This window comes from Otolemur garnettii, unplaced genomic scaffold, assembly GCF_000181295.1.
Source record: "Otolemur garnettii isolate 467f Iridium unplaced genomic scaffold, OtoGar3 scaffold00053, whole genome shotgun sequence".
Classification (NCBI taxonomy): Eukaryota; Metazoa; Chordata; class Mammalia; order Primates; family Galagidae; genus Otolemur; species Otolemur garnettii.
In genome coordinates, this window is record NW_003852448.1 from 8,795,013 (window position 1) to 8,822,480 (window position 27,468).

Here is a 27,468-nt window from a genome sequence, read left to right on the forward strand (position 1 = left end):
GGGGCTCCAGGGGAGGGACCACTGGCAGGCACTCACGGTCACACCCTGGCAGGAGGCACAGCTCCTCCTCAGCCTCAGGACCTGGGCAGAGAGACCCTGGTGTAGCTGTGGGGGGCAGCAGAGTGATCCTGAATGGCGCTGTGCTGGGGGCCCTGGCACAGAAGCGGTGCCGATGGCGTCGGGCAGGGCTGCAGGAGGCAGAGCACTCACTCCAGGGGGTCCAGGGTGACCACATGGGCTGACCTGTGAGGGATGCACAGGGAGAGGGTGCAAGGAACAGGCCACACTGGAGAGGAGGATCACACCCCCTGCCTGCCTATGGCCATCCTCCCCCAGCCTGAGGCCTTGCCGCTATGAGGAGTTCAGTGCAAGTCAGAAGTGGGGACCCTCTTACCCTCCTCACATGGCCAGGAGCTGCAGTTGGTGATGAGCCCAGAGATGCAGGAGCTGAGGGGGCAGTGGGGTTAGGGGGTCTTGGGGGCTGCACTGTGCTCCCCCCAGATCCTTATGTTCAATCCCTGGCCCAGCACCTGTGCGTATTTGGATATTGGCTCTTTTTTTTTTTTTTTTTTTTTTTGAGACAGAGCCTCAAGCTGTCCCCCTGGGCAGAGTGCCGTGGCATTACAGCTCACAGCAACCTCCAACTCCTGGGCTCAAGCGAGTCTCCTGCCTCCGCCTCCCAAGTAGCTGGGACCACAGGCGCCCGCCACAACGCCCGGCTATTTTTTGGTTGCAGCCGTCATTGTTGTTTTGGCGGGTCCGGGCTGGGGATTCGAACCCGCCACCTTAGGTGTACGTGGCTGGCGCCTTAGCCGGTTGAGCTATAGGCGCCGAGCCAATATTGGCTCTTTATAGAAGGAGTTAAAGCAAGCTACTAGGGTGGGCCCTGATCCAGGGGAACCCATGTCCTTGGAAGAGGAAATGTGTACAGCATTCTACACAGAGGGAAGATGACGAGGAGAGACAGGAGATGATGACCTAGTACTAACCAAGGAGAGCCGAAGACTGTGGGCAAACTATCAGAAGAGAGAGGCCTGGGTGGATTCTCCCTCACTGCCTGCCAGGAGCCAGCCCTGCCTCTGGGACTCTCAGGCCTGTTCAAGCCCCCCACCCCACCAAGCCAATGTTTTGTTGCAGCAGCCCAAGGAAAGAGTGAGAAGCCACAGTGGGTTCACAGGTAGGGCTGGGAGAGGGGCAGGCAGGTGCAGCCTCTGGGGTGGAGAAGTCTCTGGGGTCCTCAGAGATCTCAGGGCCAGATCGGGGTGGGGCTATGTCTCACCAGTTCTCACATGGCCTTAGCACAACACTGCCTGGGTCATGGAGGCGCCCGCCATGGGCGCAGGGGCAGTCCTGGGTGGGCACGCACATGTTGTTCTGGAATCAAAATTCTTTTATCATTTTCTGGCTCCCAAGTTGGCCTGGCCTGCCCCCTCCCTAGTCAGAGCCAGCACCTAATTCCTCAACTAGGGCTCCCATCAAATGCCACCCACCCTCCTACTACAAAGACACTGCCTCCCCCTCCCACCTGGCAGGCAAACACAGACCACTAGCCTTGGGGCTGTGGGGATGTGGACCCTCCAATTTCTGGGAGAAAAAGACCATCTTTAATTGAAAGACATGAGACTAAACTGTCAAAGGCCCGTGAAATCTACTATGAACATGTGAAATGTGCAATTTCGTGTGTATAGCAACAGAAAAAGCCCACATTTCTTTTTTTCTTTCTTTTTCTTTTTCTTTTTTTTTTTTTTTGGAGACAGAGTTTCACTATTTCACCCTCCATAGTGTGCTGTGGCGTCACAGCTCACAACAACCTCTAACTTTTGGGCTTAAGTGATTCTCTTGCCTGAGCCTCCCAAGTAGCTGGGACTACTGGCGCTCGCCGCAATGCCTGGCTACTTTTTTTGTTGCAGTTGTCATTGTTGTTTAGTAGGCCCCAGGCTGGGTTCGAACCTGCCATCCCAGGTATATATGACCAGCAACCTTAACCACTGAGCTACAGGTGCCAAGCCAAAGCCCACATTTTCATCAACAAAATAACAACAGAGGAAGATGATGTGTCCTGTAAGTTTGAATGGAAGTTATTCCAATTTGGAAGAAACCACTGTCCAGTAGCACGTGATTCAAAGTTAAAGACACCGAGGTTTGTGGGCAGTCCCTGGGGAGCCTGATTTCCTGTGACTGGGCATAATCTTATCCCAATTATTTTACCATAAAATAGAAACTGAGGCAGGAGAACACTAGTCAAAGCTCATGGAGCTACTATTAGGAAGAGCCTGAGTTGGACCCAGATCTGACTAGAACCTATCCCTATCCCTAACCATGCCCCATGGCTACACAGTGGCGCTGTGATCCTTGGTTCAGACTCTGCCATGCAGCTAGCATGTCCCAGTCTCCCTGCTCTCCACACCCTCCAGTCTCTGATGGTCAAGTCAGGACCACATTTGCCTGACCACATGTGCAGAGTTCACTTCCTGCCTCCGTCTTTGTCTAGGGCTCTAGACAAAGAGTCTAGTTCCCAGACTGGGCGCTTCTTGAGGGGAGGTTGCTTTTCCCCATGATGTAGCCCAGCCCCAAACTGAACATACATAGGTGGTCAGTAAATAACTGGTGATAACACAGAGGACAAAGTCTTTGAGCAGGGATGACTCATAGGACCTTCTAGACCAGTGGTTCTCAACCTTCCTAATGCCAACATGTATTTTCATTGTTACAAAGGGGTCACGACCCACAGGTTGAGAACAACTGTTAGACCAGTAACCACTTCAGAAACAAGAAAGCAGAGGTCCAGGGAGAGATAGATGAGGTTGCCCAGGGTCACTTGCTCTTCCTGCTGGAGCTGAGCCATGACCCCTGAATGCAGTGCCCTTTCCTTAAGTCTGCAGGGTCCCATACCCTTGGCTCTGCCTCTGCTCATATCCTGCTTATCCCTTCCCTACCACCCCAGGTCCCCAGGTCCCAAGGAGGTCCCAGCTATGGCCAGACAGGGGGACACACCAGCAGGAGCATCCCAGGTGGGCAGTAGCAGCCAGGGTGGCAGGTCTGGTTAGTCCCTCTTGGGGCACTCAGCTCTGCACAGGAGGCAGGGCCCTGGGCACAGTCCAGCCACTGCTTGCCCTTGGGACACGTGCCAGGCACTGGCCCTAGAAACACAGAAATTGACAGCCCACTCAGTTTTCCTCGGAGCTCCCAACTTGGGAGAGGCATCAGCTCTGGGCCTGGCAGGGGTTATTGTCAGGGCTGAAGGAGGGCTGAGGGACAGGGCTGTGCTGGGGTGGCAGGGAGGTGGTGGTAGTACTCTGGGTTCATGGAGATGAGAATGAGCAGCCCTCACCTGCACAGGGCTGCAGGCCACAGGTGGAGAACTCCATAGGGCTGTATAGGCCACTGCCTCGGGTGCGGTTCCTGTAGCCACCACCGCAGGGCACAGAACATGGAGACCAAGGGCCCCACTCCCCACCAGGACCTGGCGGGTGGCACCTGGTCACTGTAGGGCCTGCCTTCCACACTCAGCATACCTGCTCTTCCTCCCACCCGGGCACCCTACGGCATCTCCTCCATCCACTTCACCTGCAGTGTCATGTCCCACCTTAGGAGACTTCACACTTGGGAGGCTGTGGGGTTTAGCCCAGAGCTGGGCTGGCCTCTGGGGAGGAGCTGGGGCTACTCTAGGGAGGGTGTCCATTAGGGAATGAACTCTCAGGGGGTCTCTGGGAGCCAAACTGAGCATACAAGTTTCTTGTACTTCTCAGGGGGTCCTGCTGTGTGTGGGGTGATGAGTTATTTTGACTTCTTTCTAGAAGGTTCTTCAAGGAGGACCTCATCTCAGCTCTCACCTCGACATGGCTGTAAACTGCAAAATTCAGCCTCCATTTTGGGGCCCTGACACTCAGCACCCCCAAAGGCAGCTGGGGGTGCAGTGCCTGCCCGGAAGCGCCGCCGAATGCCCACATTGCAGCTGCGGCTGCAGAGACTCCATGGGGTCCAGGGACTCCAGCCACAAGCCACTGCCAAGGTATGGAGTGGGGGAGGGCAATACGGGTGAACATGGCCAATGCATCCTGCAACCTTACTTCCCTGAACACCAGCACTCCCAGAAGTTTATCTCTGGAGGGGCCCAAATCCCCAGTGGTCCCTGAGGACCCACCACTGGCTGGCTGGGACCCCAAACATGGAGGTACCTGGGCAGAGCTCCAAGGTGCACAACATCTCACCAGAGGTACAGGTGCTGCAGAGAGAGGGGCCAGTGAGGCCCGGCCCCCATGGCCACAGTCAGCCCCTGCCCTTGAGCACTGTGGGTCTGCCCCAGGGGAAGCCACGGGACCACCATGCCCACCAAGTAAAAGAGAAAGCCAGCTGCCTTTGGGGGTGCTGAGCACCAGGGCCCCAACTTGGAGGCTGAATTCTGTAGCCTGAAACCATGTGGAGTTGCCCATGTCCCATGCAAAGTTCATGATGGGACCAGGACCCTCACCCAGGGACCCCACACCACCATCAGCCAAGATGCCCCAGGCACTGTGATTTCCTTTTGTTCCCTGGCTTCATCAGCTGTCACCTTTTTATGCTTTTTATTCCATTTGTACTTACTAAACACTGTTTAGAAATGACCTAGAGTGACAGGGCCAGATAGGAGGGAATTAGAAAGAGCTAGAGTTTTCCTAGGAGGAAAAACTGGGTACTTTATTTTTATTTTTCAATACATGTTTTAAAACTTATTTGTTAAATACTGGAGGCTCCACAAAAAGAATGTAAGAAATAAAAAGCAAGAGAGAAAAGAGGGTGAGAGGGAGAAAAATGAAGAAGAAGGGAACTAAGGGAGGGGATAAGGGATAGAAAAGAAAAAGGAAGAAGAAAATGAAATTTAAAAAGAAAAAGAAAAGAGAGAGTGGGTTAACCGCCCTCTGCTGGCAGATGATGGTATCAGCTTTGAGTATTGGGCACTTCAGGATTTCTGAGCAGAAATCAGGTGGATCTCAGGAAAGGTGTTATTTATATTCAGGGAAGAGGAACACAGGAAATTGGGAGGAGGGACGAGAAGCCCCTTTCCAGTCTGTAGTCCCATCAAAAATCACTGCATCAATCTGAGGCCCAATCTTCCCATAAGTCAAATGGGTATGACCACCATCCCTCGTGGACACTGCACAGTCTGGGCAGGACCTCAGTGGCTTTAGTATTCCCAGGACCTGTGCCTGGCACCAGTGGATGCTCTGGGTTGGGGAATGGAGGCAGGACACCCCCACCCTGCCAGGTTGTGTGTGTGACAGTAAGCCCGTGCCTGTCCACCTCAGGAGCCACCAGCCCCTCCCTGCCCCCAGCCCCAGGCTATGTCCTACCAGTTGTTGCAGGCATCCACGCGACCCACTTCTCCTGGTGCATAGATCTGCCCATTCAGCTGGCAGGGGCACTGGCTGCGGGGCAGGCAGCTGGCATTGTACAGGAAGAGGCCAGGGGGGCAGGTGCAGCTGGGGGTGCAGGAGCCTATGCACTCCACCCCAGGGCCCTGTGCCAGGCACAGCCGCAGGCATGGACCCCCCTCCTGGTGACACTGCTCTGCTGACCGGAACACCATGTTCCCTGGGCACTGGGCTGGAGGAGAAGACAGACACAGCAGGTCTCAACAGGGGCAGGAGGGGAGGGAAGGGAAAGGAGACTGAAGGGTGGAAGGGAACACACATGCAGGTGACTGGGAGGCAGCCTGTTAGGTAGGACCAAGCCTGAGGAAGCCCCCCTCTTGCCTGCCTTCCCTCCCACGCTTGTTCCAGTGTTTGGAATGTCACCAGTAAGGGATCATGACTTTGTTCCACTTTAATGTAAATATCCTTGAGAACAGAACCAGTCACCTGGGACAAGGGAGGGCTAAATGATAAGGGTCTGCTACCCCCTGTTCTGGCCATGAGTAGGTTCTGTCCAAGGGAAGCCCAGCTTAATGCCCTTGGAGGAGCCTATTCTCCCAGGAAGAAAGCTTGCCCCCCACAAAGATGAAGAGCTAGGAACCCAAGCCTGGTTCCCAGAGGGTGGGAGAGTGCAAGGCCAGAGAAGACACAAGGGATCCTCTAGTCTCCCTCAGCTCAAGGCATCACCTGTCCTGGAGTCAGAGGGCAGTGACATGTGAGGGTGAGTCTGGAGAAAAGGCTAAAATCCCCAAGAGGAGCTGGAGAATGAGGTGGGAACCTGGTACCTGTGCAAGGCTGTGCATTGCAGTCTCTGGTCTGACTGTGGGGGCCCTGGCAGGTGGAATTCCCGGGAGCTGGGCCAGAGCAAATGCGTCCACGGGTCTGGATGCCCCCATCACAGGGAGCAGAGCAGGTAGACCAGGCAGTCCACAGGCCCCAGATGCTGGGCTCTGTCAGGAAGAGCAGAGCCAATGGTTACAGACACAGGTGAAGGCCCAGGAGGGGATATAGGAGGGATGGAGCTGAGTGGCTGCAGGGTCTTCTTAACTACAGCTTTCAGCCCCCACCAAAGTCCACCCTTCTAGGGCGTCCCAAGCACTGCATCAGGCAGTCCACTCTGTTAGCTGTATGCTGGCGTTCTGGGGGCAGGGGTGGCTGGAGGGAGAACAGGCTTAAGGATAACAGCCAGGTGTGCTCCTACCCTGGCCCCCAGATAAGCAGAAGGGGTCATCCTTCTTTACCCTCATCACATCCCTGTGACTGGAACATACCTGGGCATACAGGGGGGCTGCAGGGCTCCTCTTGGGTGGCCTCTCCTGGGCAGGATGTGTCCCTGGGGCTGGGGCAGAGCCTGGAGCGACTGCGCCAGCCTGGGTCCCCACTAGGGGCAAGGCAGCTCTGGGAGCAGGAGGACCAAGATGTCCAGGGAGTCCAGCCCAGCGCTTCTGGGAGGGGGAGAACAGGACAAGCCAGTTGCACAGGGAGCCTTCCATCCCCCCTCAAAGCCCCACCCACCAGGGCCAGTTTCAGGGCTTCCTCTCAGACACAGAGTTGGGAACAGGAAGGAAGCTCCTGGCTGTACCTGTCCCACACTCCCTGTGGCAGGCCTGCAGTTCTTGCCTGTTGCCTTCACACGGGGCACCCCCGGAAGCTGCTGGAGGGTTGGAGGGAGACCTGGGGAGACAGCAGCCCTGGGCACCTGCTCTTCTTCCCCTGCCCTTCATTCTGCCCCCTTTGTCCTCTGTCCTCCCTCCACTCCTTTCCCTCTGGGGCTGGCCTGGCCCTGAGCCTCTCCCTCTCCACCGTGCTCGCTCCCACTTCCTTCTGCCTCACACACCTGAACCTGGCTCTCACTCCAGAGCCACAGGAGCGGTCACAGGGAGCCCAAGAGGACCAGGCTGACCAGCCACAGGGCAGGGGGCAGCCTCCTGGCTGGCACAGCAGCACCCCCTTCTCACACATGCTACAGGGAAGGAAGCAGTGAGCAGTCCATCGGGACTGGGGTCCCCAGGCACAGTGCCCTCCCCTGGTACTGCCACCCCTCACCATCTGCTGCAGTTGTCCAGGAGGAAGGACACTCCTGGCTGCTTCAGCTCTTTACCCACAAGGCAGGGGCACTCAGAGAGTGGCAGGCAGCGAGTATCATGGAGGAGGAGCCCCGGGGGACAGCGGCACCCTGGGGGAGGAGAGAGGGCACTCTGGGCACTCCGTTCCAAGGTGGTCGGGCAGCAGGGAGTGTGGCTGGAGGGTGGGAGCTAGTGGCCTAGGGCAGGGCCTATGCTCTGTTGCTTGCATCTCTGCTTACCCTCCATGCAGTGCCCACTGCAGCTTCTGTTGGCCTCAGGATCCAAGCAGGAGGGTGGGCATGGGGGCACCAGCCCCTTCTGACATAGATCAGCACTCACAAGCACAAGGCCCAGCCCACAGTCTGGGGATGATGGATACCAAGTGGGCATGGCACCAGGAGGCCAAGGCCTGCTCCAACAGCCCCGTGCCCACAGGCTCCCTCCTGGGGTACCCTATTTCCCCCACCTGTACCACCTGTGCAGGGCTGCAAGCCACAAGGTGCCCTCTCTTGGGAGTTCCCAGGGCAAGGGGCACCACCGTTCTTGGGTGGAGGGTCCACACATCTCCTCTGGCGACTCTGATGGCCACCTCCACAGGAGACACTGCAGGGTCCCCAGGCCTCCCACATGGCCCATGCCCCAGCCACTGTGGGGGAGGGAAGAACACAGTCAACCAGGAAGAGCCAGAAGACACAGACTGTGTTACAGAGAGCAAGGCCGTGGGGGGAGTGTGCTAGGCAGGGGGCTATAGGAAACCAATGGGCCTGGGAGAGGAGCTGGGACTTCAGGAAGCCTGCAGCAGGTCCCCCCAGGGGCAGCAGAAGTAAGACCACCAAAACCAGGGTGGGAGTCAGAAGTGGGGCTGAGGAAACCCTTGGTGAGGGGAGCCCCTCTCTCGAATACACAGAGGTGGGCAGATGGTGGGCTACTCCCTCAGATTCACAGAACAAAAGGGCAACAAAGCCTTTGGTGTGGAGCCCAGGGCAGTGGCACAGCCAGGTGGGCTCCAAACCCCCTCGTACACCTCTCCCTTCATCCTCCTGGTGCCTCCTTAGGCAGGAGTCACTGTTATTTTATTTCAATTCTGGGTAAAGGGACAGAGACAGGAGAGGAGGGGTAGACCAGGGAGGGGGTGGGAGGGTAGCTCTAGTTCCCCTTGAGTGCAGTGGCTTTCCTGAGGAGACTGGGCTGCAGGGTTACCTGGACAGGCCTGCATGAAGCAGGACTGGGTGCGCAGCCGGTTATGTGGGCAGCTGCCCCCCAACAGGGGAGGTCGCAGAAGCACTCGGTGTTGGAAGGTTAAGCCCAGGCCACAGCTATGGCTACAGCTGCTCCAGCTGGACCAGGCTGCTAGCACACAATCCACTGCAAGGGGATAGGTGGGCCAGGGCTCAGTGGGGCTCACACAAGAGCAGGCATCCTCAGCGCTGCCCCAACCCCCAGCACATACCACAGCCATCCTCATCTGAGCCATCTTGGCAGTCCGGATGCAGGTCACAGCGCCGCTTAGAGGGCAGGCACTCCCCACTGCCGCAGCTCAGCTGGCTCGGAGAGCAGAGAGCCCTCGAGGCTGGCAGCCCAGGCAGGGCTGTTGTGGGTATGGTGAAAGGCACCGGACTCTCTGCCCATGAGGCAGGAGGAAGAGCCACATAAATGATTCCAGGCTGGACAATACTCTGAGCCCCTTTAACCACAGGCCAACAGCACACACAGCTTGCTGACTGGAGGCCCTGGCTTCCCCTTCCTCCCTGGGCTTCCTGTAACCTGTGCCCAGGGCAGGCTTCCTTCCACTACATGGGGATGACAGCACAAAGGCTCTCACATAGTCTCTCTATTTCTTTTTTTTTTTTTTTTTTTTTTTTTAGTCTCTCTATTTCTTAAAGCCTCTTGGAGTGTCCAGGGAAAGGTCAAGGCATCTAGAAGGGCAGTCATTCCCTTGGATACCCTGTTCCTAAAAGCATATTCCCTGGGGGTACTCCTTCCTGCAACTGGTTAACACTTGCCTTCTCTTGGTTGGAAGACTGGGCTTGATCATTGTGATCTACTTTTGATGGATGGATAGATGGATGGGCTTGTGGATGGATGGATGGATGGGTGGGTGGATAGATAGATGGATGGGTGAGTGGATGGATAGATGGGTGGATAGGTGGGTGAATGGATGGATGAATAGGTGGATGAATGGCTAGATGGGTGGACAGATAATGGGTGAGTGGATGAGTGGAGAGATGGGTAGGTGGATGAATGGATAGATGGGTGAGGGGGTGGATGAATGGGTGGATGTGTGGATGGATGGATGGGTGGATAGATAGATGGGTGGGTGAGTGGATGGACAGATGGGTGGGGAGGTAAACAGATGAATGGATGGATGGGTGGGTGGAAGGCTGGAAGTATGGGTAGATGAGTCTCCTCAAGGATCAGGCAGGTCTCATAAAACAGCTGAGACCCCAAACCAATCCTATTCCCCCTCTTCACCATCCCCAAAGACACACACATTCCTGGTGTTTTTAACCATTCACTTTCTCTCCAATCTCTGCTGCCTAAGCCTCTCTCAGGTCCTTCTCATATAACCTTGAAATGGGAGCCAGGACTTCTCCACATGTCTGACCACCCTACCACTGCCATAGGACAAGCAGACTCTCCGGAGCTCACCACAGGGCCTCTCATCAGAGCCATCGAGGCAGTCCTCCCTGCCATCGCACAGCTGCACCTGCTCCACGCAGCCCAGGACCTCGCAGGGCACCTCTCCGGGGCTGCACTGCACCAGTGGGAAGGGCCTCGGGGTGATACTCTGGCCTGTGGGCACCACCATGCCAACTGGCCAGTCACCTGGTCGGCCTTGTCCTCCTTCCCTAGTCACCTCCCAGTAGTACCCTGTGGTGCCTGGTGTGCCCCACTTTCTGCCTCTCTTGGGATAATGGAAAATAAGTGAACTGGGTCAGGAGGTTTGGGTCCTAGCCTCCTTCACCTTGACCTGTGTGACTTTAAACAAAGCAGTCAGCCTCCCAAGGCCCCGTCCCCCTTGCAAGGAAGTTGTTGGGCTCACGAAGACTTTGCATAGACAGAAGGGTTTGGAGTCTCACCAGCACTGGTCGCCAGAGTTGCTGGAGGTGGAAGGAACACTGACACAGCTGCCATTCCTGGTTGTGGGGTCCTAGCCTCTGTCTGGGATGTGGGGGCGGTGGGCACTGTCTTCATGGATTTCCCAGAACTCAGATAAAGAGTGCTGGAGGCTGGGACAGGACTCACGGGCCTTCTCTCTGTGGGTGGAAATGGAGGGAGGTGAGGCCTGCCCTTCCCTTGAGAGGCTTCTGGGGTGCAGCATAATCGCAGGTACCACAGATTACCTATCCCCTATCTTCTGAAATCAGAAAAGAAGTGGGACTCATAGTCTAAGGAGAACAAAAGTTTTAACTAAAAATAGAACATGTTTTAGTTTTGATCTGAGATTTGTGCTCTATTCTCAAGAACACACATTTGGCAACTTCCAAGTTCCAATTCACTATAAAATAAGATATTTAGGGAGAGGCAGAGCTGAGGTCATTTAGACACAACTAGCAGAGGAAGCAAACTCTACCAGAGACTCAAGATGAGCCCATTGCTACTGCTGTACAAAAAACTGGTTTTGAGCTTCTTGACAGCTATAGTGAAAAGGGTGTTAAGAGTCTCCTTTTCTGGCAAGAGATTCATCTTCAAAAACAGCCATTTTTTTTTCTGGCAGCACCTGTAGCTCAGAGGGTAGGGTGTCGGCCACATATACCGAGGCTGGTGAGTTCGAATCCAGCCCAGGCCAGCTAAAACAACAATGACAACTGCAATGGAAAAAAAAAAATAACCGGGCGTTGTGGCAGGCACCTATAGTCCCAGCTACTTAGGAGGCTGAGGCAAGAGAAATTGCTTAAGCCCAAGAGTTTGAGGTTGCTATGAGATGTGATGTCAGGGCAACAGCTTGAGACTGTCTCAAAAAAAAAAAGAAAGAAAGAAAGAGAAAAAAACCCCAGCCATTTTTGTAGAGCCAGACTTAGAATGAGATTAGACTTCATCCCATGGTGCTACATGTGATGAACTGAGCATAGTATAAGTTGCTTCATTTGCCCAGAAATACAGTCTGGCCAGGCTTCTGAAGAACTTCCACTAGAACTCATAGGGAGGCACCATAGAGGTTGTCTGTAAGATCTCCTTTTCTCACAGATGGTGAAACTGTGAGGCCCATGTGGATGGTGTGGTGTGCGTCTCCCATGGGAGGACAGAGCCAGAAAAACCTGCTGCCCTGGTGGCCCATGCCTCCCCCTCTGTCCTCTATGGCTGCTCCTCTGTGAAGACAGTTCTCCTTTGGCTAAAGGGAAGACGAATGATCAGGTTGCCACTGGGGGCAGATCACAACTGGGCTGGGAGCCCCTCCCCTTGTCTTGTTTTGAACATGCTAATTTAGTGACCCTATCCACCACCGGGTCTGCCCCAGGAAAGCAAGGGGGGCCTGCTGCATGGATGGTGAACAGAGGGAACGCAGGCTGGAGCCAGGCGGTCTCCTATCTCCACAGGAAAATGGCCACACTGTAGGGCACAGGCTCAGGCCTTGGAGCTGGCCTGGAGCCATCTACCCCACTGACTTGCAGCCCTTGTACCCTGGAATCCCAGGGAGTGGGCCATGTCCAGGGTGACCAGGGTCGCCTCCCTGAGCCAACTCTGTAGCTCTCTCACTGGCGAGAGTCAGGGCCCGGGGAATTAGAAGTTCTGAGATGTAACTGTCCCTTGCTCTGGAAGGGCAAGCTGGGACCAGGTTGGGGGAGAGGCCTACAGCTTGTGCACATACCTGTGGGGGGTGCGGGTGACTCCTGCACAGGATACCCACGCTCAATCTCCATCAGACCCTGCAAAGGAAGAGCACTCAGCACCCCATGCAGCCCAGGTCCCGAGGGCAGGTAGCTTCTATCCACGTACCAGCCTCCTATTCCAATGAGGGTGCAGCTGGGGTGCCCACAGTCCCACCACCCCCGACTCCATTTTCTCTCTGCCTCTCCCACTGAGGATAGTGCTGACTCCTCTGCAAGTCAGGTGGGCTGCCACCTCTGGACTGGGCACTCACAGGCACCCCACCCCCCACCCCCACCCAGAAGCTCAGGGATTCTGCTCTCACTGGCCCATGAGGGGACTCACTTCAGCTCTTGCCCACCAAATCCCCCTGCCTCTGCCCCAACAGGAGCATGCACATGTACATGCACACACATACACACACACTCTCCCTGGGCTCCTGGCCAGGCGGTTCCCCAGTGGGAAGGTGCCCTGCCCTCTTCTCCATGTTACAGACACCCAAGCCCCATCCTTTCAGCCTCATCCAGAGAGCCCCTGGGGACCTAGACACAGTGCTCTTCCTGCTGTGAGCATGGACGCTCTGATGCCTGCCCTGTGGGGATCATCTCCCTATCAGGGGCGCAGGCTTCCCTCATCCCAAGCTCCTGTAGGTCCTCTGCCCTGTGCTCCTCCACATCTCTAGCTGCTCCCAGAGACTTCAGGCTGAGGGCCTGACTGAGGGCAGCACCAGGAAACAAATGTAGGGGAGACATAGGTGCTGAAATGGGGAGCTCCCTGTCCCCTTACCCTACCCTCTGGGTCTGTAGCTGCCCACTCACCTCCCTGGGCTGGGTGAAGGAGAGAGCTGGGGTCCAGGTTGTGGAATGAACTCTGAAAAGAAAAATAGCCAAAGGGGTTCCAGGAGCTTTCCCACCTTGAGAGTCCACGTCCAGTCAGGGGTGAGTGTGCCCTAGGCAGGGCCTGGGGACTCTCGCTGCAGGGGAGCCCTTGGGAAGGATGCTGTCCACTGAGGCTGCCAAGGCTATGATCCACCCTGTAGTCTGGGGTGGGGCCTGAGAATCTGCATGTCTAATAGGGTCCAGGTGATACTGATGCTGCTGGTCTAGAGGCCACATTTTGAGAACCCCTAAATTCCAGATGCTATGGAAAAGGCATAGTATCGTAGGATCCATGGTGGAAAAGCAGCAGCCCCTCAGCACACAGGGTCCGTGGGCACTTGGGGGCTGAAGAAGGCACAGGGCCCCCCTCCCACATGGCTGCCTCTCTAAGAGCTGGGTAGCAGGCCCCACCGCACCTGCTGGTACCCGCAGGCAGGAGCACACAGGCCTCCTCATCTGAGCCATCCCTGCAGTCCACAGCACCGTCGCATGGGCCACCACTCAGGGCACACTCACCACTGGCACAGCGGTGCCCAGTCCCAGGGCATGGAGGCACAAGTGGGGGCACTGCAGGGGGGCAAGTGGCTGAGGACTCCTGCCACATCATGCCCCCTTGCCCCACCTGTTCCCAGTGCACCCCATACCTGGTTCACAGCCCAGCAACTCCACCCGCAGGAAGACGCTTCGGCCGTCCTCGCCGTGGTAGACATCACCAGGCCACACCCTAACGTACCTTGCCTGCACCATTTGGCTGAATGTCCATACCTCCGGGACTGGGTCACCCCAGGTGTCAGAGAAAAGCTGCTGGCAGAGGGTGCTGCTTGACCAAGTCCTATCCCCTGCTCTAGCTCCCCCCACATGACCTCCTGAACAGGGCTCATTGTCACCCAACCTTCTCAGCATGGATTCTGCCCCTCCCAGAGCCTAGGCTTCCACAGTAGCCATCTGGGTCTTTCAAAGCTGTGTGTGGGGGTCTTGTCCTGGCCTAAGCTTCTCCTTGTGGGCCTACGTTGTCCTAAGGGCAGGGGCCAGGCAGTGTTCACTGCTGTGTCCACAGGGCCAGGCCCAGCGCCTAGCACACAGTGGGTCTCCTTACAGTTAGGAATGAACACATGGTGGGGCTGACTCCTGTTGCTTCATAGGGCTTGTCTCCCACGGGTGATGCAAACCCCACGAGGGTGGGGCTGGGTCCAAGCTGCTTTCCTTGTGGCCCTGTCTGGGCTCCCTGAGGCCCTCACTGAACTTGCTATCCCCGCATCCCCTCTCCCTGTGGGCTGTTGTAAGGCTTCACATGCCTGCCCTGAGTCTGAGAACTTGGCTGTTTCCTGACATCCGCTTGACGGTGGCATAGTCCTTGCTACTTACCAGGTGTTCAATAAGCATCTAATGTAGGCAGTGTCCTTCAGGGAGAATAAAAGGGCTTGGGGACAAAGACTCTGGGACTTACAAAGGGACAAGGTCAGTCCCTGGCCCAGGGGCCTTGGGAGAGCAGTACCTTGGGCAGGGACAAGATGCCAGGCAGGATGTCATGGTAGTCATGCCAGTGTAGACCATCACTACTGAGCTGGAGCGAGAAGCTGGTGACATAAGTGTTGAAGGAACCAGTCCCCTGCACTATGATGCCTAGGGCAGGGCCAGGTCAAGGGCTGAGGTTAGAACTGAAGGAGCTACTCCCTTTCCACCCTCATCACTGCCCCTCTTCCTGCCTCTCCACTAACCTGTGAGGTTCTGGAGTTGAAGCAGGTCTAGCTCTAGGTAGGAGTGTGACTCAGCATAAGCATCCTCTCTGGGGCTCCCTCCCTGGGGGCTGGGCCCTTCAGTGGGAGCCCCCAGGAGGGCAGCCTGGCTGGGGTGTTGCAGCTGCTGGGATGGTGCCTGCAGATTTCCCTTTGGCCGTTGGGCCAGCCCCAGGGGAGAATAGCAGGGATCTGTGCACAGAGAGAGGGGCTGTAGTCAGGGAGGGCAGATGGTGGCAGGAGCCTCAGGGAAGCTGCGAGATTTGAAAGGCCCAGCAGATGTCCAAGGACAGGACAACAGGACAGAAGGCTGGGCCAGGGAAGCAACTTAAGATGGGACGACTCCCAGATCCTCAGAATAACCATCCTCCTCATGTAAAGCAAGGCAAAGGTCCCCAAAGTCCTGTTTTAGTTCCCAGCTTGGGCAACCCCTGGGCAGTGTCCCCCTCAGCACTGTATTATGACAGCTCGTGGTCATTACCTCCCAGCGGAGGTAGAATGTAGCTGACCAGAGGAGGTCCAATCTGGAAACTGGGAGCTGGAGCTGGGGCGGGAGTGGCCATTGGGTGGACTGTCTGGTCCTCTCCTGGGTGGGGAGACTCCAGGTCAGGGGAGAGACTGAGAGGCTCACAACAGCTGCTGCCAGCATTCAGGCCTCTCCCCTCTTCTTGGAGCACTTCTCTCTGTGAAGTCTCAGGAACTCCAGGAACAGTCCCCAGCTGAAAAGAGCCCCTCTTCCTTCCCTGGGTATATACTGGGGGCATTCACTCCTGACTATTTAGAGAACACAGGATAAAACTGCCAGTCTGAAGCTACTTTAGACCCAGGACTTTAACTGCGGTTCCTAATCCAGGGATGCTGTCACTAATAGGGCACCTTTGTGGGCATTAGAAAAAGGCTGTCTCAGCCTAAGAATACGGGAAGGGGGGAGGGAGAGGGGAGGTGGGAATGGGTGGAGGGAGGAGGATTGGAGGGATCACTTCTGAGGTTTATCTTACAAGGGTACAAGTGAATCTTTCTAAGAGCAGAATGTGAACGTTTTAAAATAATAACTAATAAAATGACACGAAGGCTATGTTAACCAGTTTGATGGAAGTGTTTCGGATTGTGTGTGAAAACCCCACACTGTACCCCAGAAGTGCATTAATGTACATAGTTACCATTCAATAAAAAAAGACAAAGAAAAAGGCTGTCTCTGGATGGAAGCTCCCCTGGGGGCGGGAGTCCAGCCCTCACTCACCACTCACTAGCTCACTTGTGTGGTGAACAGCCTGTACAAGTGTATATATATGCTGGCTCTGCCCTAACCTCAGCAACCTGTGGATGTACTTTTGGGATAAGAAAGCTGGACCCATAAATGCACCCATTTGTAACCCTTTGGATTTTCCTGTTTCATTCCTAGGTAAAGATGCTTTCATGTTCAGGCAAAGATGCTCTGGAAAAAGTCCAACTTACTCATGAGAAAAGGGGGACAGGAAAGCAACCAGATCTGGCCCGGCAGAAAAGATAGCACTCTCAAGGATGGCCCGGGGTGGGAGGAGCAGAAGGCTCAAAAGCACCAGGGAAGCAGGCACAGTGGGAGGGCAGAGGTAAGACCCCCCCCAGGGCACCTGCCTCCCCCAGCATCCAGGACTCCAGCTGGCTACCACCCCACCCCCATCAGAGTCTCTGGGGATCCTCCTCCCCTGAGGCACCTCTGTCAGCCCCTGACCCACTCACCAGTCAGGACACAGTGACAACACAATTCTCCTGTTCCCTCCACCAGGACCCAGCCCTGTGGGGACCCAAAGGTCAGGCCACCTTTCTACCTCAAACCCGCCCCATCAGCCTCCTCTGCAGGGGCCTCCACATAGTGCCTCCGCCGGACTCTCACCTGGGGGCAGCGACCCAGCGGGCAGTAGGAGGAACAGTGTGTGGTATGGTTGTGCAGACACTGGCACACCCTGCAGGGGCCACTGCGCCAGCGCTCCTCGACCTGGTGGACCTGGCCCTGGTGCTCACAGCCCTCACAGGGCTCCGTCTGGCACCTGGGAAGGGAGGGGGCTCACCCAATGTGACTAGCCCTCCTGTTCGGCCTGGAAAGTCTTGGGCAAACTGGGGCATTTGGTCATCCCACCCCACCTAGCACCTGAGAAATTGCACCCAGTCCAGAAGAGAGGCAGGGAAGGTACTTGTGCCAGCACCACAGCCAGGGGGCTGGGCAGGCAAGTACAGCCATATCTCAGGTACCTCCAGAGGTACAAGAGGCCAAATCAGAGGACCCATTCTTGTCCCTGGATTTGTCAAGCTGCATTTGTGGCCCTGTCTACCCGCTCTGGACCTCGAGAGCATGAAACTAAACTAGGAGAAGGCCAGGGGTTCCCAAAGATGTGCTGAGAGTCCTGGGGTTTAGACTGGCAGGAGCATGAGCAAGGTTCCCAATTTGGGGTCTCCCATCCTGGGAAAGGGCCTATAGCAAGCCTCCTGAGCAGGAGGTGGGGACATGCTGAGTACCTGCGGGCCTTGCGGTGGATGCCACGACACTGGCGACCACGGCCTGAGGGCCGGGGGTTGTTGGGGCTCCGGAAGGACCACTGGATGCTCTGACTGCCACAGGGGCCCAAGCATTCAGCCCAAGGGGCCCAGGAGGACCAGCCACAGTCCACTGAAGGAGGGCCAAGGGTCAGTGGCTGGGGTCCTCTGGCAGAGAGTACCCAAAGCTGGGTTGGGGGGTGTTTTGGGAGAGGACCAGGGACTGTCAGGGAAGGGGGGCCTCACCAGCACAGTTGGGGTTGGGCCGGCAGCGCCGGGGCCGTGCATCTTGGCAGGTGCAGAGCTGGCAGTCAATCTCGATGTGCTGCCCTGGCCAGTAGCGGGTGCCATCCACCAGGCAGGGGCACTGCCGGGGCCACACACACCCTCCCTCGATGCCCAGCACTTGCCCTTCTGGGCACCAGCAGCCTAGGAAGGCCCAGGGTGAGGCTTCCACTCAGGGAGCTCGGCCTCCACAGACCCACAGCCTGGAGGCCAGAGTCCCTTTACCTGGGCTGCTGCAGGGCAGGTCAGGTGGGCAGATGGCCTGGCTAGAGATGTCATTGCAGGTCAGAGGACATGGAGCACAGGGCCGGAATACCAGGCCCCCAGAGCAGGTGGCATTGAGGCAGCTGTCCTGGTGGCAGGGCTCTGAGAGAAGCCAGAACCAGAGGACAGAGGTCAGGGAGGGTAATCTGCAGCAGGGATAAGCCCCCCACCATCTGCTGTGCTCCCCTCCCTTCCACTCACGAGTCTGGTGGGTGCTGTGTGGGCCCCTGGGTAGTCCAGCACAGGTTCGGCCCCCATTCTGGGGTGGGTGGCACTGTCGCTGCCGCATCATAGTGCCTCTGCACGATTCAGTGCACAGAGACCAGGGAGACCAGGTGCTCCACTCACCATCCACTGTGAGGAAGAGGGGCAGGGTAGGTGGTGGGGACTCTGGAGTAGGGCTTCTTCTCTGCTCCTTCTCCAGGCCCCAACCCATAGCCCTCCCTGTAGCCCCAGGCCTCACCTGGGCAGGCCACACTAAAGCAAGCCTGAGACTGGTGATCGGGGCCTGGGCAGTGCTGCAGTACCAGGAGGCCGGGTGGAGAGCAGTGGCGGCTCCGGCCCTGCACCCCAGGCCCACATGTCTGGCTGCACTTCCCCCACGGGCTCCAGGGACCCCAGGCTCCACAACCCTGCTCTTCTGGGGAGGGTCCTACCTCCCCTGGCTCTTTGCAGTCAGGCTTCCCATCACACACCTGGGGAAGGGTGTGATGAGAGCTCCTGCTGTGCTGAGTGGTAACATGGCTCTGCCTCCTCCACCCATTCCCACCCTCACCAGCTGGAAGCCAATGCAGATGCCATTAGGGCAGGTGTACTCTGGGCAGGGAGGCCCTGTCCTGTTGCGGCTTCCGGGGGCTAGAAGCCCCTCTGGGGGAGAAGAGGAAAGAAAGCACAATTAGCAGGTTGTGAGAACACCTTCCTGGCCCACTCCAGCGTGGCCTTCACCAGGGGAATAAAATATTTCACCACAGTCCAATTTATCCTTGCACTGGGGACAGTGGGGGATCTCATCACAGAGCCGCTCAGGGTGCAGGCACAGCCAGGGTGCCAAACCACAGGGAAAGAGGCTGCCAAACCACAGCATGGTGGCAGCTAGTGGAGCCTGTGGCCACTGAAAGAAGTGTCCTTCTGTGCCCTTGTCCCCTCCTGTGCCCTTGTCCCCTCCTGTCCCCTCCCTAGAGAGGGGCTGGCATGGGCACCAAAAGCACTGGAGGGAAGGTGAAGAGGAGGCAGGACCAACATGCGACTATGCCCTTTGGGCAAAAGCAAAACCCCCTTCCCTCTCTTCCCCAGGCCTGAGTGGGAGGACAAAAGGTTTTCCAGAGTTTCATGAAAAGATCAAAGGAGAACAAAAGTCTGCTCTGACTCTGAGCACCCAGTTGGTCCTAAATCACTCCAGCTGCGGGCGCCCAGCTGGTTGCAGAGGGCAGGAGTGGGAGGTGCGAGTTGCATGGGGGATAGATGGGCTCAGCCTGTTTGGCCAGCTGGGACAGGCGGGTAGGGGCACGAGAGTCTCACCGCAGACGTCGGGGTCCTCGTCAGAGCCGTCGGGGCACTGCGGCACGCCATCGCACAGTTGCCCAGGGGACACGCAGTGCCGGCCACGGGCGCAGGGCGCATAGGGCGGCAAGCAGGAGCCCTCACAGCCGAGCTCGTCGCTGCCATCAGCACAGTCCTCCTCCTGGTCACAGCGCCAGCCCCGCGGGGTGCACTCTCCGCTGCCGCATGCAAACTCGAAGGGGCCGCAGGGCGGCGCTGCGGAGGGTGCCCTCTAACCCTCGTGTCCTGAGGGGCCTCAGAGGCTCTGCTCTGCCATCTCTGGACTCGCTCCCCTCCTGCTCCAGAAGGCCCGTCCTGCCTTCTGCCCAACCCACCTTCCACTCCTCCCCAAGTGCAGTCTTTCCTGCATTTTGCTGCCTCAATGGTTTTCCAAAAGCTCTCTCCTGATTCAAGAGACTTCCCTCAGCTCAGAGGGAGGTCGGGAAATAAAGTCTGGACTCTCCAACCCCCCTCAACAGCCCCCTGCTGCATTCATCCCTGCTCTCCACTGTGCCTGCTCCTTTCCGCCCACAACACCCCTAAACACCTTCCTCTGAGCTGCTCCCCCCCAGTTCCTCTCTCTGAAGCTTCTGCCCCCAACTTTCTCAGCCCATATCCTCCAGGAGACTTACCTGGGCTGGCACTGGCCAGGAGACTCCACGCAGCATCCAGAGAGCCAGTAGGAGGTATGGGCAGAGAGGGGAGAGGGCAGTGTCCAGGCCCCTCATCAGCTCCATCTGGACAGTCCCAGATTCCATCACACAGCTGGATGGCCCCCACACAGGTCCCATCCATGCAGGACACCTCCCCAAGAAGGCAGTTCATCTGCCCTGCAATCAGAAAGGAGGAGCTGGCCCCAGGGCTCTGCCTCCTATTCTTACTGTTTGGGGAGCCCCCACTCACACACTCATGGGTGCCAACTTCACAGCAAAAACCTGGCAAAGGAGGGGCACAGGGGAGGTTGGGGCTCACGAGGGCATGGGCCTTGTGGGAGGGGGTGTCTGGTGGGCAGAAAGCCAGGTCAGGGACAACGCACCCAGACAGGACTCTTCATCAGCAGCATCTGGACAGTCGGGGTGCCCATCGCAAAGCAGGGCTGGGGGCAGGCAGTGCCCATTGGCACAGGCCAGTGAGCCCTGGGGGCACGGGCAGCCCTGTTCATCTGAGCCATCTCCACAGTCATCCTGGCCATTGCAGAGCAGGGTGGGAGCCAGGCAGTGGCCAGAGCTGCAGGACATCTGCCCATCCCCACATCCTGGGGCAGCACAGTCTGGCACGGGGGAGCAGGTGAGCTCAGGATGCTGCCAGAGGGTCCCAGGAGGATGGGAATACCCTGCCCACTCCTCCCTCCTCAAAGTCATAGTCCCTGGCAATGGAAGCAGCAACTAATGAAGCCACCCTGTGGATAGCCACAAGCCACCCTGGGCAGAGCCCTGGGACCATCTCCTCCTTTTGGCCCTAGAAAGCTCAGTGACACATACAAGGACTAACCCATCACTATCACTGCCAACACAGGAACGCTCACCCTTCTCATCTGAGCCATCTCCACAATCGTCCTGGTTGTCACAAAGCCATGCGAGGGGCACACAGTGTCCACTCCCCTGGCACAGGGCCTCTCCCTCTGCACAGCCAGGTACCAGCTCCTCACAGTAGGCACCGTCACCCCCACAATGCCACTGACTCTCCTGGCATGTGCTGAGCACATGGTGTAGTAGGATCAGGCCGGGTTGGACTTGGCCCAGGGCTCCTCCCATGGCCCCTCTCAAGGCCCCCATCCAACTCACCAGTTCCCACAGTCCTTCTGCAGCACAGTCCCTGGAGGGAAGAAGCTGCCTCTCCACTCACAGGGGCAGGCTGCCAGCTCCATGCAGGCTCCTCCTGAGGTCATAGAGCACAGGGCTCAGAGAAAAAAGGCATGGTGGCTACTGGCCCAGCCCTGTCGCCATGGTCTATGGCCCCATCCCAATCTCAGTGCCCCCTCCCCTTTGCTCCTTCTGACTCCACACACCATGCAGCAGAGTTCCCGCAGGGCAGAAGCAGCCCTCCACACAGGCCACAGCCTGGCAATGCCACCTGGGCTCAGGATGGTGTTCATGGCAGGTGGGGGGGCACATGGGGCCACAGGCCTCATACACCTGTCCCCCTTCACATTGCAGAGCTAGGGGGAGAGGAGAGAGGATCAAGTCACTGAGGCACCAACAACAGGATGCAGTGACACCAGGCGAGCCAGCCCATGTGAAACCCACAGAGGGTACAGGGGTGCCTGGCATAGACCTTTGCCAAGACCGCCCCCCCACCAAGGGCCATTTGTGCTGTGTCAAGCTTACCCAGCCATTCTTGCATGTCTGGCACATAGCAAGCTTGCAATATGTATCTGTCCTTGAATGGCAAATGGCTGGCTCTCTATGGGGCAGGGACACCCTTCAAGGAGCTATGCACGTGGTAGGACTGGGTATCAGGAACTGAGAGTGGGGCATACTCACGGCACAGCTCCTGGCTGCGCCAGCGCACATGGTGCCCATGCCGGCTGCACTCGTCTGCATAGGCGGCAATGGCTGAGCAGAGGCACTCACAGTCACCCCCCGAGTCACACCTGTGGGAGGGAGTGTTCAGCCCCAGTACCCTCTCACCACCCTTCCCACCCCTACTCCCACCGGCTCGAGGTCTGCCCCTGCTTACCCGCAGGCATCGTACACACACTGCTTGTAGTGCTGCTGTGGAGGCACCTCTGCATGGCACGGGGCGAAGAGTGGCTGCAGCATCATCCCGCAGCGGGCCCGAGCCCAGGCAGCCCGGTGGGTGTTCACCTGCAGGCACAGGGTGGCTCCAGCACTATGGACCGGCCACGGCTTCTGGACTCTACCCCTTCCCTCTTCCTAGCCATACTCACGGTGCAGGGGTGTGGCTGGTCTCCTGGCTCAGGACAGAGGGCACTGAGGCGCCAGGAGTGGGCAGCCAGCTCTGGTGTGGGCTCCAGAGCACCCTGGCGGCTCCGCAAGTCGTTACTGGCATCTCCATCAAAGTCTCCACACAGCCCAGCCACATGACCATGGAACTGGGGGGACAGTTGCAACAAAACCCGGGTACCTGGCAATGGCATTGTGGAGAAATGACCCCTTGGCCCTCTTCTGGGCCAGGAGAAGATAAGGGGTACATAATAACTGGCCTGTCTTGGCCCTCCTTTGATCATGGGATGCTTTAGTGTGATTAATGAGGACACCTACGCTTGGGGGCTATGGGTGAAAGGACTTGGAACCTGTTTTCCTAAACCCCCGATTGGGTGGCAGGGAGATTCTCTATCAGGTCATGTTCTAGACCAGAATCCAGGCTCTAGGTTGGCCTGTGAGACCTGGTGCCCCAGAACTGTTGGTGGCCAGGGCTTGGAGGGGAGCCCAGCAGTGCCGAATCCATATGGGGTTATTTTGGTCTCCCTCACTTTCTCAGTCACAGTTACACAGTTATATTTCTAACATGCCAACTGCTTGTGTTTGGGTGATGGGATGTTAGGAGATTTATTTCCATTTCTTGTTTCTAAAACTTGGTATTTTCTAAATGTTTCTTTGGTAAGGAAGTACTGCTTTCATAATGAGGAAAAACAATTATGAAAACCTAATTTAGAAACTTGTGCGGACCAGTAGGCAGGGGTAGTGCTGGCTGAGACCAGGTGGGAGTTAAGGTCAAAGTCCCAGTCCTGGCCTGGCTGTCAGACTGGACATGTGCCCTGTGGGGGTATCAGGGGAAGGGCTGGCATTGGGAGGAGAGTTTAGAGGAGTCCACTCTTGTGTTGTTAAGCCCAGGCATAGGTCAGACAGCCGAGGGTAGGGGCTGACCTCCATCCCAGAGCAAGGTGAGGCCTAGGCGGGTTGTGAGCACCAGGAAGAGGCCTGCATAGTGCAGGCTCAGTCCAGGACCTGTGTAGAACTTCGGGGGTGTCACGCTTACCCCATTCACTGTCACTGCCCGACCTGTAGAGGGAGAGAGGCATTCAGGGCCAGCCTGGAGGAAGGGGACCTTCCTCTGATCCTTTCCTCTGATCCTTTCCTTTGATCCTTTCTTTGCTTCTCTGCCTATGTGACCTTGGGCATATTGTTGGACTTCCCTGAGGCTTAATTTCTTGGGGGCCTTCCAGAATCATGATTCCCAATAAAGAGGAAAGGCATCAGCCCCACGGCATGATGGCCAAGCCCAGTGAGGAGCTGGCCTGTAGTGGGCAGACAGAAACCCCAGACCCTTGGTGCCCTGTGGAGGTGTGATGCCATGGTAGTGTGCCCCTCCCTGGCAAAGTCACCCTTTCAATGTCCCAGCCACAGCCACCTCTGAGCATGTGCACAACAGTGCTCTCCAGATGCACGGCTAGGGCCTTGGTGCAGGTGAGCCCGCTGGCCCCACAAGGCAGATTCTGAGCAGAGACTGTGAATCGCTTTCTGGCCTCTCGCACCAGCAGATACTCGCAGGCCCCAGGGAAGGTGAAGGCCAGTCCATCAAATGTCACATAGTGGGGGGCTCCCAAAACCTGGCACCATCCACTGCATTGCTGGCCTGTGCAGTGCCACTTCCGACCCTGGCACACACTGTGGACCAGGGGGAAGGGGAAACAGAGTCACTGAGGACAGAGACACAGCTGGCCCAGGTCCCAGGCAACTCCAGACAGCTCAGCAGCATGCAGGGGCCCTGTAGTGTTCCTGTTGCCCAGGCCAATCTGGATATTTCACCCCTCTTGCTCCCCACAAACTCTTCTGGTGGAGGGAAGGATGATGTTTCGATAACCACAGGCCACAAGGTCAAAGGATTATAGGTCACAGTGTGACGTACCAGACATTGCAGTTTTCCTGGATGGTGGCATTGGGTGGGTACCACTGGCCACTGTGACGGCAGGGACAGAGGTCAGGAGGCACACAGTGGTCATCCTGAGCAGAGGGCAGGGACAGAGTGCACCGTGGAGGGCTGCCCTACAAGACAACCCTGCCTGCTGCTGTGGACAGTGAGGGGAGCAGGGCAGTGCCCTGGTCTAGGGGAGGTGACACTATCACTCCTTCCAAACTCACCAGCAGCACCATGCCCAGTGGACAGACACAGCCATCAGTGCTGCCCATGGGGCAGGAGTGGTTGATGCTGGGGCTGTCACAGGTGAGGAGGCAAGTGCCAGGGGCATAGACGAGCCCTCGAGGGCAGAATGCCTTCTGAGGGGGACAATGGCGGGCTGTGCAGTTCCAGAGGCCCCTTTCCTGGCAGACACTGCAGTAGGTTGGGAGGGAGTAAGAGCCAGACCCAGGCTTCCAGGGCCCTGGTTGGACCAAGTGATAGTCCCATGAACCTTGCTTGACCCTAGGGTTCCGGCATGAAGGCCCAGCCCTGATACTGGAGACCTAGGCATCTCAGCTCCCAACAGCCAGTAACCAGCGCAGGGAACTGGGCTGTTTGCAGCACCCTGACATGCCTGGGATAGACATTGCCACCCTTTCCTGTTTCAGCTCCAACAGGGCCATTTAGGCTCTGGGGCAGGGCAGAGATATTAAACAACTTGCTCCCAGCCCAGGAGGAGAGGGATTGCACCACAACCCTCAGGGGTGCTGCAGGGGGCAAGTGGGGCACCGTCCCACCACTGGCCCTACCTGCACAGATCCCCAACTGCCTTTACTTCTTATTCACAAGCTACTTGATTCTTTTTAGCTGATTTGAGCCTCAATTTCCTCATTAGCAAAATGGGAATAATTCTTCCATTTCTCACTTTATTAGATCATTGCAAGAAAGTAAAATTAAATAGGATGCTGTACACAAATGTGCTTTATGTACCCTCCAGTGCTCTGTGATTGAAGGGAAGTTATCAGCACTGTCACCCTCAATATGTGCACTATGACCAAGGCTACACAGCCTATGCATTCTCTCTCAAGCTCTACCGCTTCACCCTCACATTCTTCTCTCACTCTCACCCCAAGGTTGCCACCCTCACCAGTGGTTGCAGTCCTTCATGGTGGCACTGCCCAGGGCATAGCGATGAGCTCCAAGTTGGCAGAAGCACAAGCTGGGGGGAACACACTGGCCCTCAGCATCCCACAGCAGCCCTGGTGGGCAGGTACAACCAGCCACACAGCCACCCAGCTGCGCACAGTCCTCTGGCTCCCCACAGTGTCGACCACAAGCTGGGGCACACTCCTGGTACTCCTGGCCACTGGGACACAGGACAGCTGGGCACAGGACACATGCAGGTCAGGGGCATTGCCATAGCCAGCTCTTCCCACCCCCTGCAAACCCCTTTCCCCCAGCCTCTGTAGGAGGAAAAGCAATCTGCCAAGGTGGAGCCCTGCCCCAGCCACTCCTGGAAGGGGAGGAAGAAGAGGGAATGGAGAGGCTCACGGCACAGGGTCTGGTTCCTCCAGGTAGGCAGGGCGCCCTCCTGGGCACAGCGGTGAGCATAGGCAGAGAGCACTGGACACAGGCAATCCCTGCCAGGAGCACAGCCACACACGGCTGCCAAGCAGCGCAGATGGAATGGCTCCCTATCCACCAGCCCATGGCACTCCTTGGGAGGAGAGGAGGAGTCGGGTCAGGAGAGAGTCTCCATCTCTGTCCTCACTGCCACCTCTGTGGGTTTGGTTGGTCTCCCTTGATGCTTCTAAGAGCCCAGGAAGAGGACAGGACAGGTGTTGTCCCATCTTACAGGTAGGGGAGGAGCCCGAGCTGGCTACCTGGAATGCTGGGCCATGCAGAAGGGCACAAGCTGCCTCTGCGAGAGTGTGGCGCTGGGAGTGGGTGCTGCAGGGGCCAAGTGGGGCACCGTCCCCTGAGGGGCATGTTCCCTCGCCTGCCACCTGGAACTTGTTAGCAAAAGCAGTAATGCTGGTCTCCACATCTCCAGCAGGGGTCAAGAAGTCATCCTGCTGGTTCCAGGAGAAGGTGCCACATAGACCCTGCACCTGGGCCACAGGAGCACATGTGAGAAAGTCCTGTCCCAGTATGGCCTTACGCAGCCACTCATGCCCACCCTGGCATACCTGGTGGGCATGGCGAGGGTCCAGGGTGATGTAGGCAGCAGGGTCCATCACTCCCCAGAGGACCTGGGCCCCGGGCCAGCGCAGCAACAGGAAGGCAGAGGAAGCACGGAAGACACTGAGGCCCCCAGCACCCATCCAGGGCAAGCTCACGTCCTGCCCACCGACCAGCACAGCACCTGGAATGGGGGCCTAATGATGGGGCATGGAGCACATGGAGGGACAGGCCTCCAGCAGGGAAGGACCTAGGTGGGTGGGCTGCAGGGGGTAACTTGAGTGACCCCTAGAGGTCCCCTGTCTCACCTGAGCCTCCAACCCATCCCCAGAGCCCAAGGACCACCCTTAGCACACATTTTTGCCTGTTCTTTCCCCTTTGTGGCCAGTGGGCAGGTGAAGCTGAGCAGAGAGCCAGATGGGGGTGGGGGTGTAGGTGGGGGTAGGGAGTGGAGAGTTGGAGGGATAGTCTAGGAGAGGGCCCACCTGGTTCAGCCATACTGTGAGGAATTTCTGATGCCCATAGCTACTTGCATTTCACCAGAAACTCCAGCACCACAGGGCATGTGGGGAGTGGTGATAGGAAGCTGCTGGGTGCCCCAAAGAGGCAGAGTCAGGCTACCTGAGTCCCTGAGCTGAACATGGGTGTCCCCCAGGGAGACAGAGATGGCATGCAAGCAGCTCCCAGAGTCACAAGCCCCGTGCTCCAGCTCAATCCGCAGCTGCCCCTTCACATAGTCCTGGGACAGATGAGGGGTCATGGGCAGGTGGGCCTCTGCCTCTGTGCACACCTGAAGGCCGCTTCCACCCTGCTCCATGGAGTGACCCACCCACCTTCCCACCTGCTAGCCTCCCCATGAGGGTTGGCACCCCATGTTGATGTCTGTGTGCATGGCTGTGTATGTGCACATGTGTGCATATGGAGGAATGTGTTTGCGCACGTTTGTGTGCACAGGAGTGTGTACATGTGCATGTCTGCATGTTGAGATGTCTCCCCTCTCTCCTCC

At 57.3% G+C, this 27,468-nt stretch overlaps 1 protein-coding gene across 1 annotated transcript in view; it reads right to left on the reverse strand.

Moving 5' to 3' along the window:
• Positions 1–27,468, reverse strand: part of SSPO (SCO-spondin) — a 50,289-nt gene that overhangs the window by 17,869 nt on the left and 4,952 nt on the right. The window contains exons 13-64 of the mRNA XM_012806484.2: positions 27,084–27,201; positions 26,471–26,646; positions 26,165–26,392; positions 25,833–25,998; positions 25,429–25,663; positions 24,524–24,713; positions 24,291–24,385; positions 23,793–24,049; positions 23,309–23,443; positions 22,369–22,565; positions 22,158–22,285; positions 21,962–22,071; positions 21,487–21,636; positions 21,263–21,356; positions 21,004–21,173; positions 20,515–20,748; positions 20,111–20,308; positions 19,458–19,694; positions 18,715–18,806; positions 18,403–18,634; positions 18,141–18,293; positions 17,901–18,041; positions 17,637–17,819; positions 17,373–17,523; positions 16,753–16,906; positions 16,599–16,653; positions 15,361–15,465; positions 14,862–15,071; positions 14,639–14,766; positions 13,788–13,944; positions 13,560–13,710; positions 13,084–13,135; positions 12,267–12,324; positions 10,537–10,713; positions 10,092–10,249; positions 8,907–9,120; positions 8,657–8,821; positions 7,923–8,102; positions 7,696–7,818; positions 7,437–7,566; positions 7,228–7,353; positions 6,973–7,064; positions 6,662–6,835; positions 6,176–6,340; positions 5,331–5,583; positions 4,179–4,225; positions 3,834–4,004; positions 3,332–3,463; positions 2,995–3,140; positions 1,280–1,374; positions 395–447; positions 37–243 (exon numbers count right to left, since the gene is read on the reverse strand). Coding sequence (XP_012661938.1) covers positions 37–243; positions 395–447; positions 1,280–1,374; positions 2,995–3,140; positions 3,332–3,463; positions 3,834–4,004; positions 4,179–4,225; positions 5,331–5,583; positions 6,176–6,340; positions 6,662–6,835; positions 6,973–7,064; positions 7,228–7,353; positions 7,437–7,566; positions 7,696–7,818; positions 7,923–8,102; positions 8,657–8,821; positions 8,907–9,120; positions 10,092–10,249; positions 10,537–10,713; positions 12,267–12,324; positions 13,084–13,135; positions 13,560–13,710; positions 13,788–13,944; positions 14,639–14,766; positions 14,862–15,071; positions 15,361–15,465; positions 16,599–16,653; positions 16,753–16,906; positions 17,373–17,523; positions 17,637–17,819; positions 17,901–18,041; positions 18,141–18,293; positions 18,403–18,634; positions 18,715–18,806; positions 19,458–19,694; positions 20,111–20,308; positions 20,515–20,748; positions 21,004–21,173; positions 21,263–21,356; positions 21,487–21,636; positions 21,962–22,071; positions 22,158–22,285; positions 22,369–22,565; positions 23,309–23,443; positions 23,793–24,049; positions 24,291–24,385; positions 24,524–24,713; positions 25,429–25,663; positions 25,833–25,998; positions 26,165–26,392; positions 26,471–26,646; positions 27,084–27,201 — 7,948 coding nt within the window. The remainder of the gene's footprint in view (positions 1–36; positions 244–394; positions 448–1,279; positions 1,375–2,994; positions 3,141–3,331; positions 3,464–3,833; positions 4,005–4,178; positions 4,226–5,330; positions 5,584–6,175; positions 6,341–6,661; positions 6,836–6,972; positions 7,065–7,227; positions 7,354–7,436; positions 7,567–7,695; positions 7,819–7,922; positions 8,103–8,656; positions 8,822–8,906; positions 9,121–10,091; positions 10,250–10,536; positions 10,714–12,266; positions 12,325–13,083; positions 13,136–13,559; positions 13,711–13,787; positions 13,945–14,638; positions 14,767–14,861; positions 15,072–15,360; positions 15,466–16,598; positions 16,654–16,752; positions 16,907–17,372; positions 17,524–17,636; positions 17,820–17,900; positions 18,042–18,140; positions 18,294–18,402; positions 18,635–18,714; positions 18,807–19,457; positions 19,695–20,110; positions 20,309–20,514; positions 20,749–21,003; positions 21,174–21,262; positions 21,357–21,486; positions 21,637–21,961; positions 22,072–22,157; positions 22,286–22,368; positions 22,566–23,308; positions 23,444–23,792; positions 24,050–24,290; positions 24,386–24,523; positions 24,714–25,428; positions 25,664–25,832; positions 25,999–26,164; positions 26,393–26,470; positions 26,647–27,083; positions 27,202–27,468) is intronic.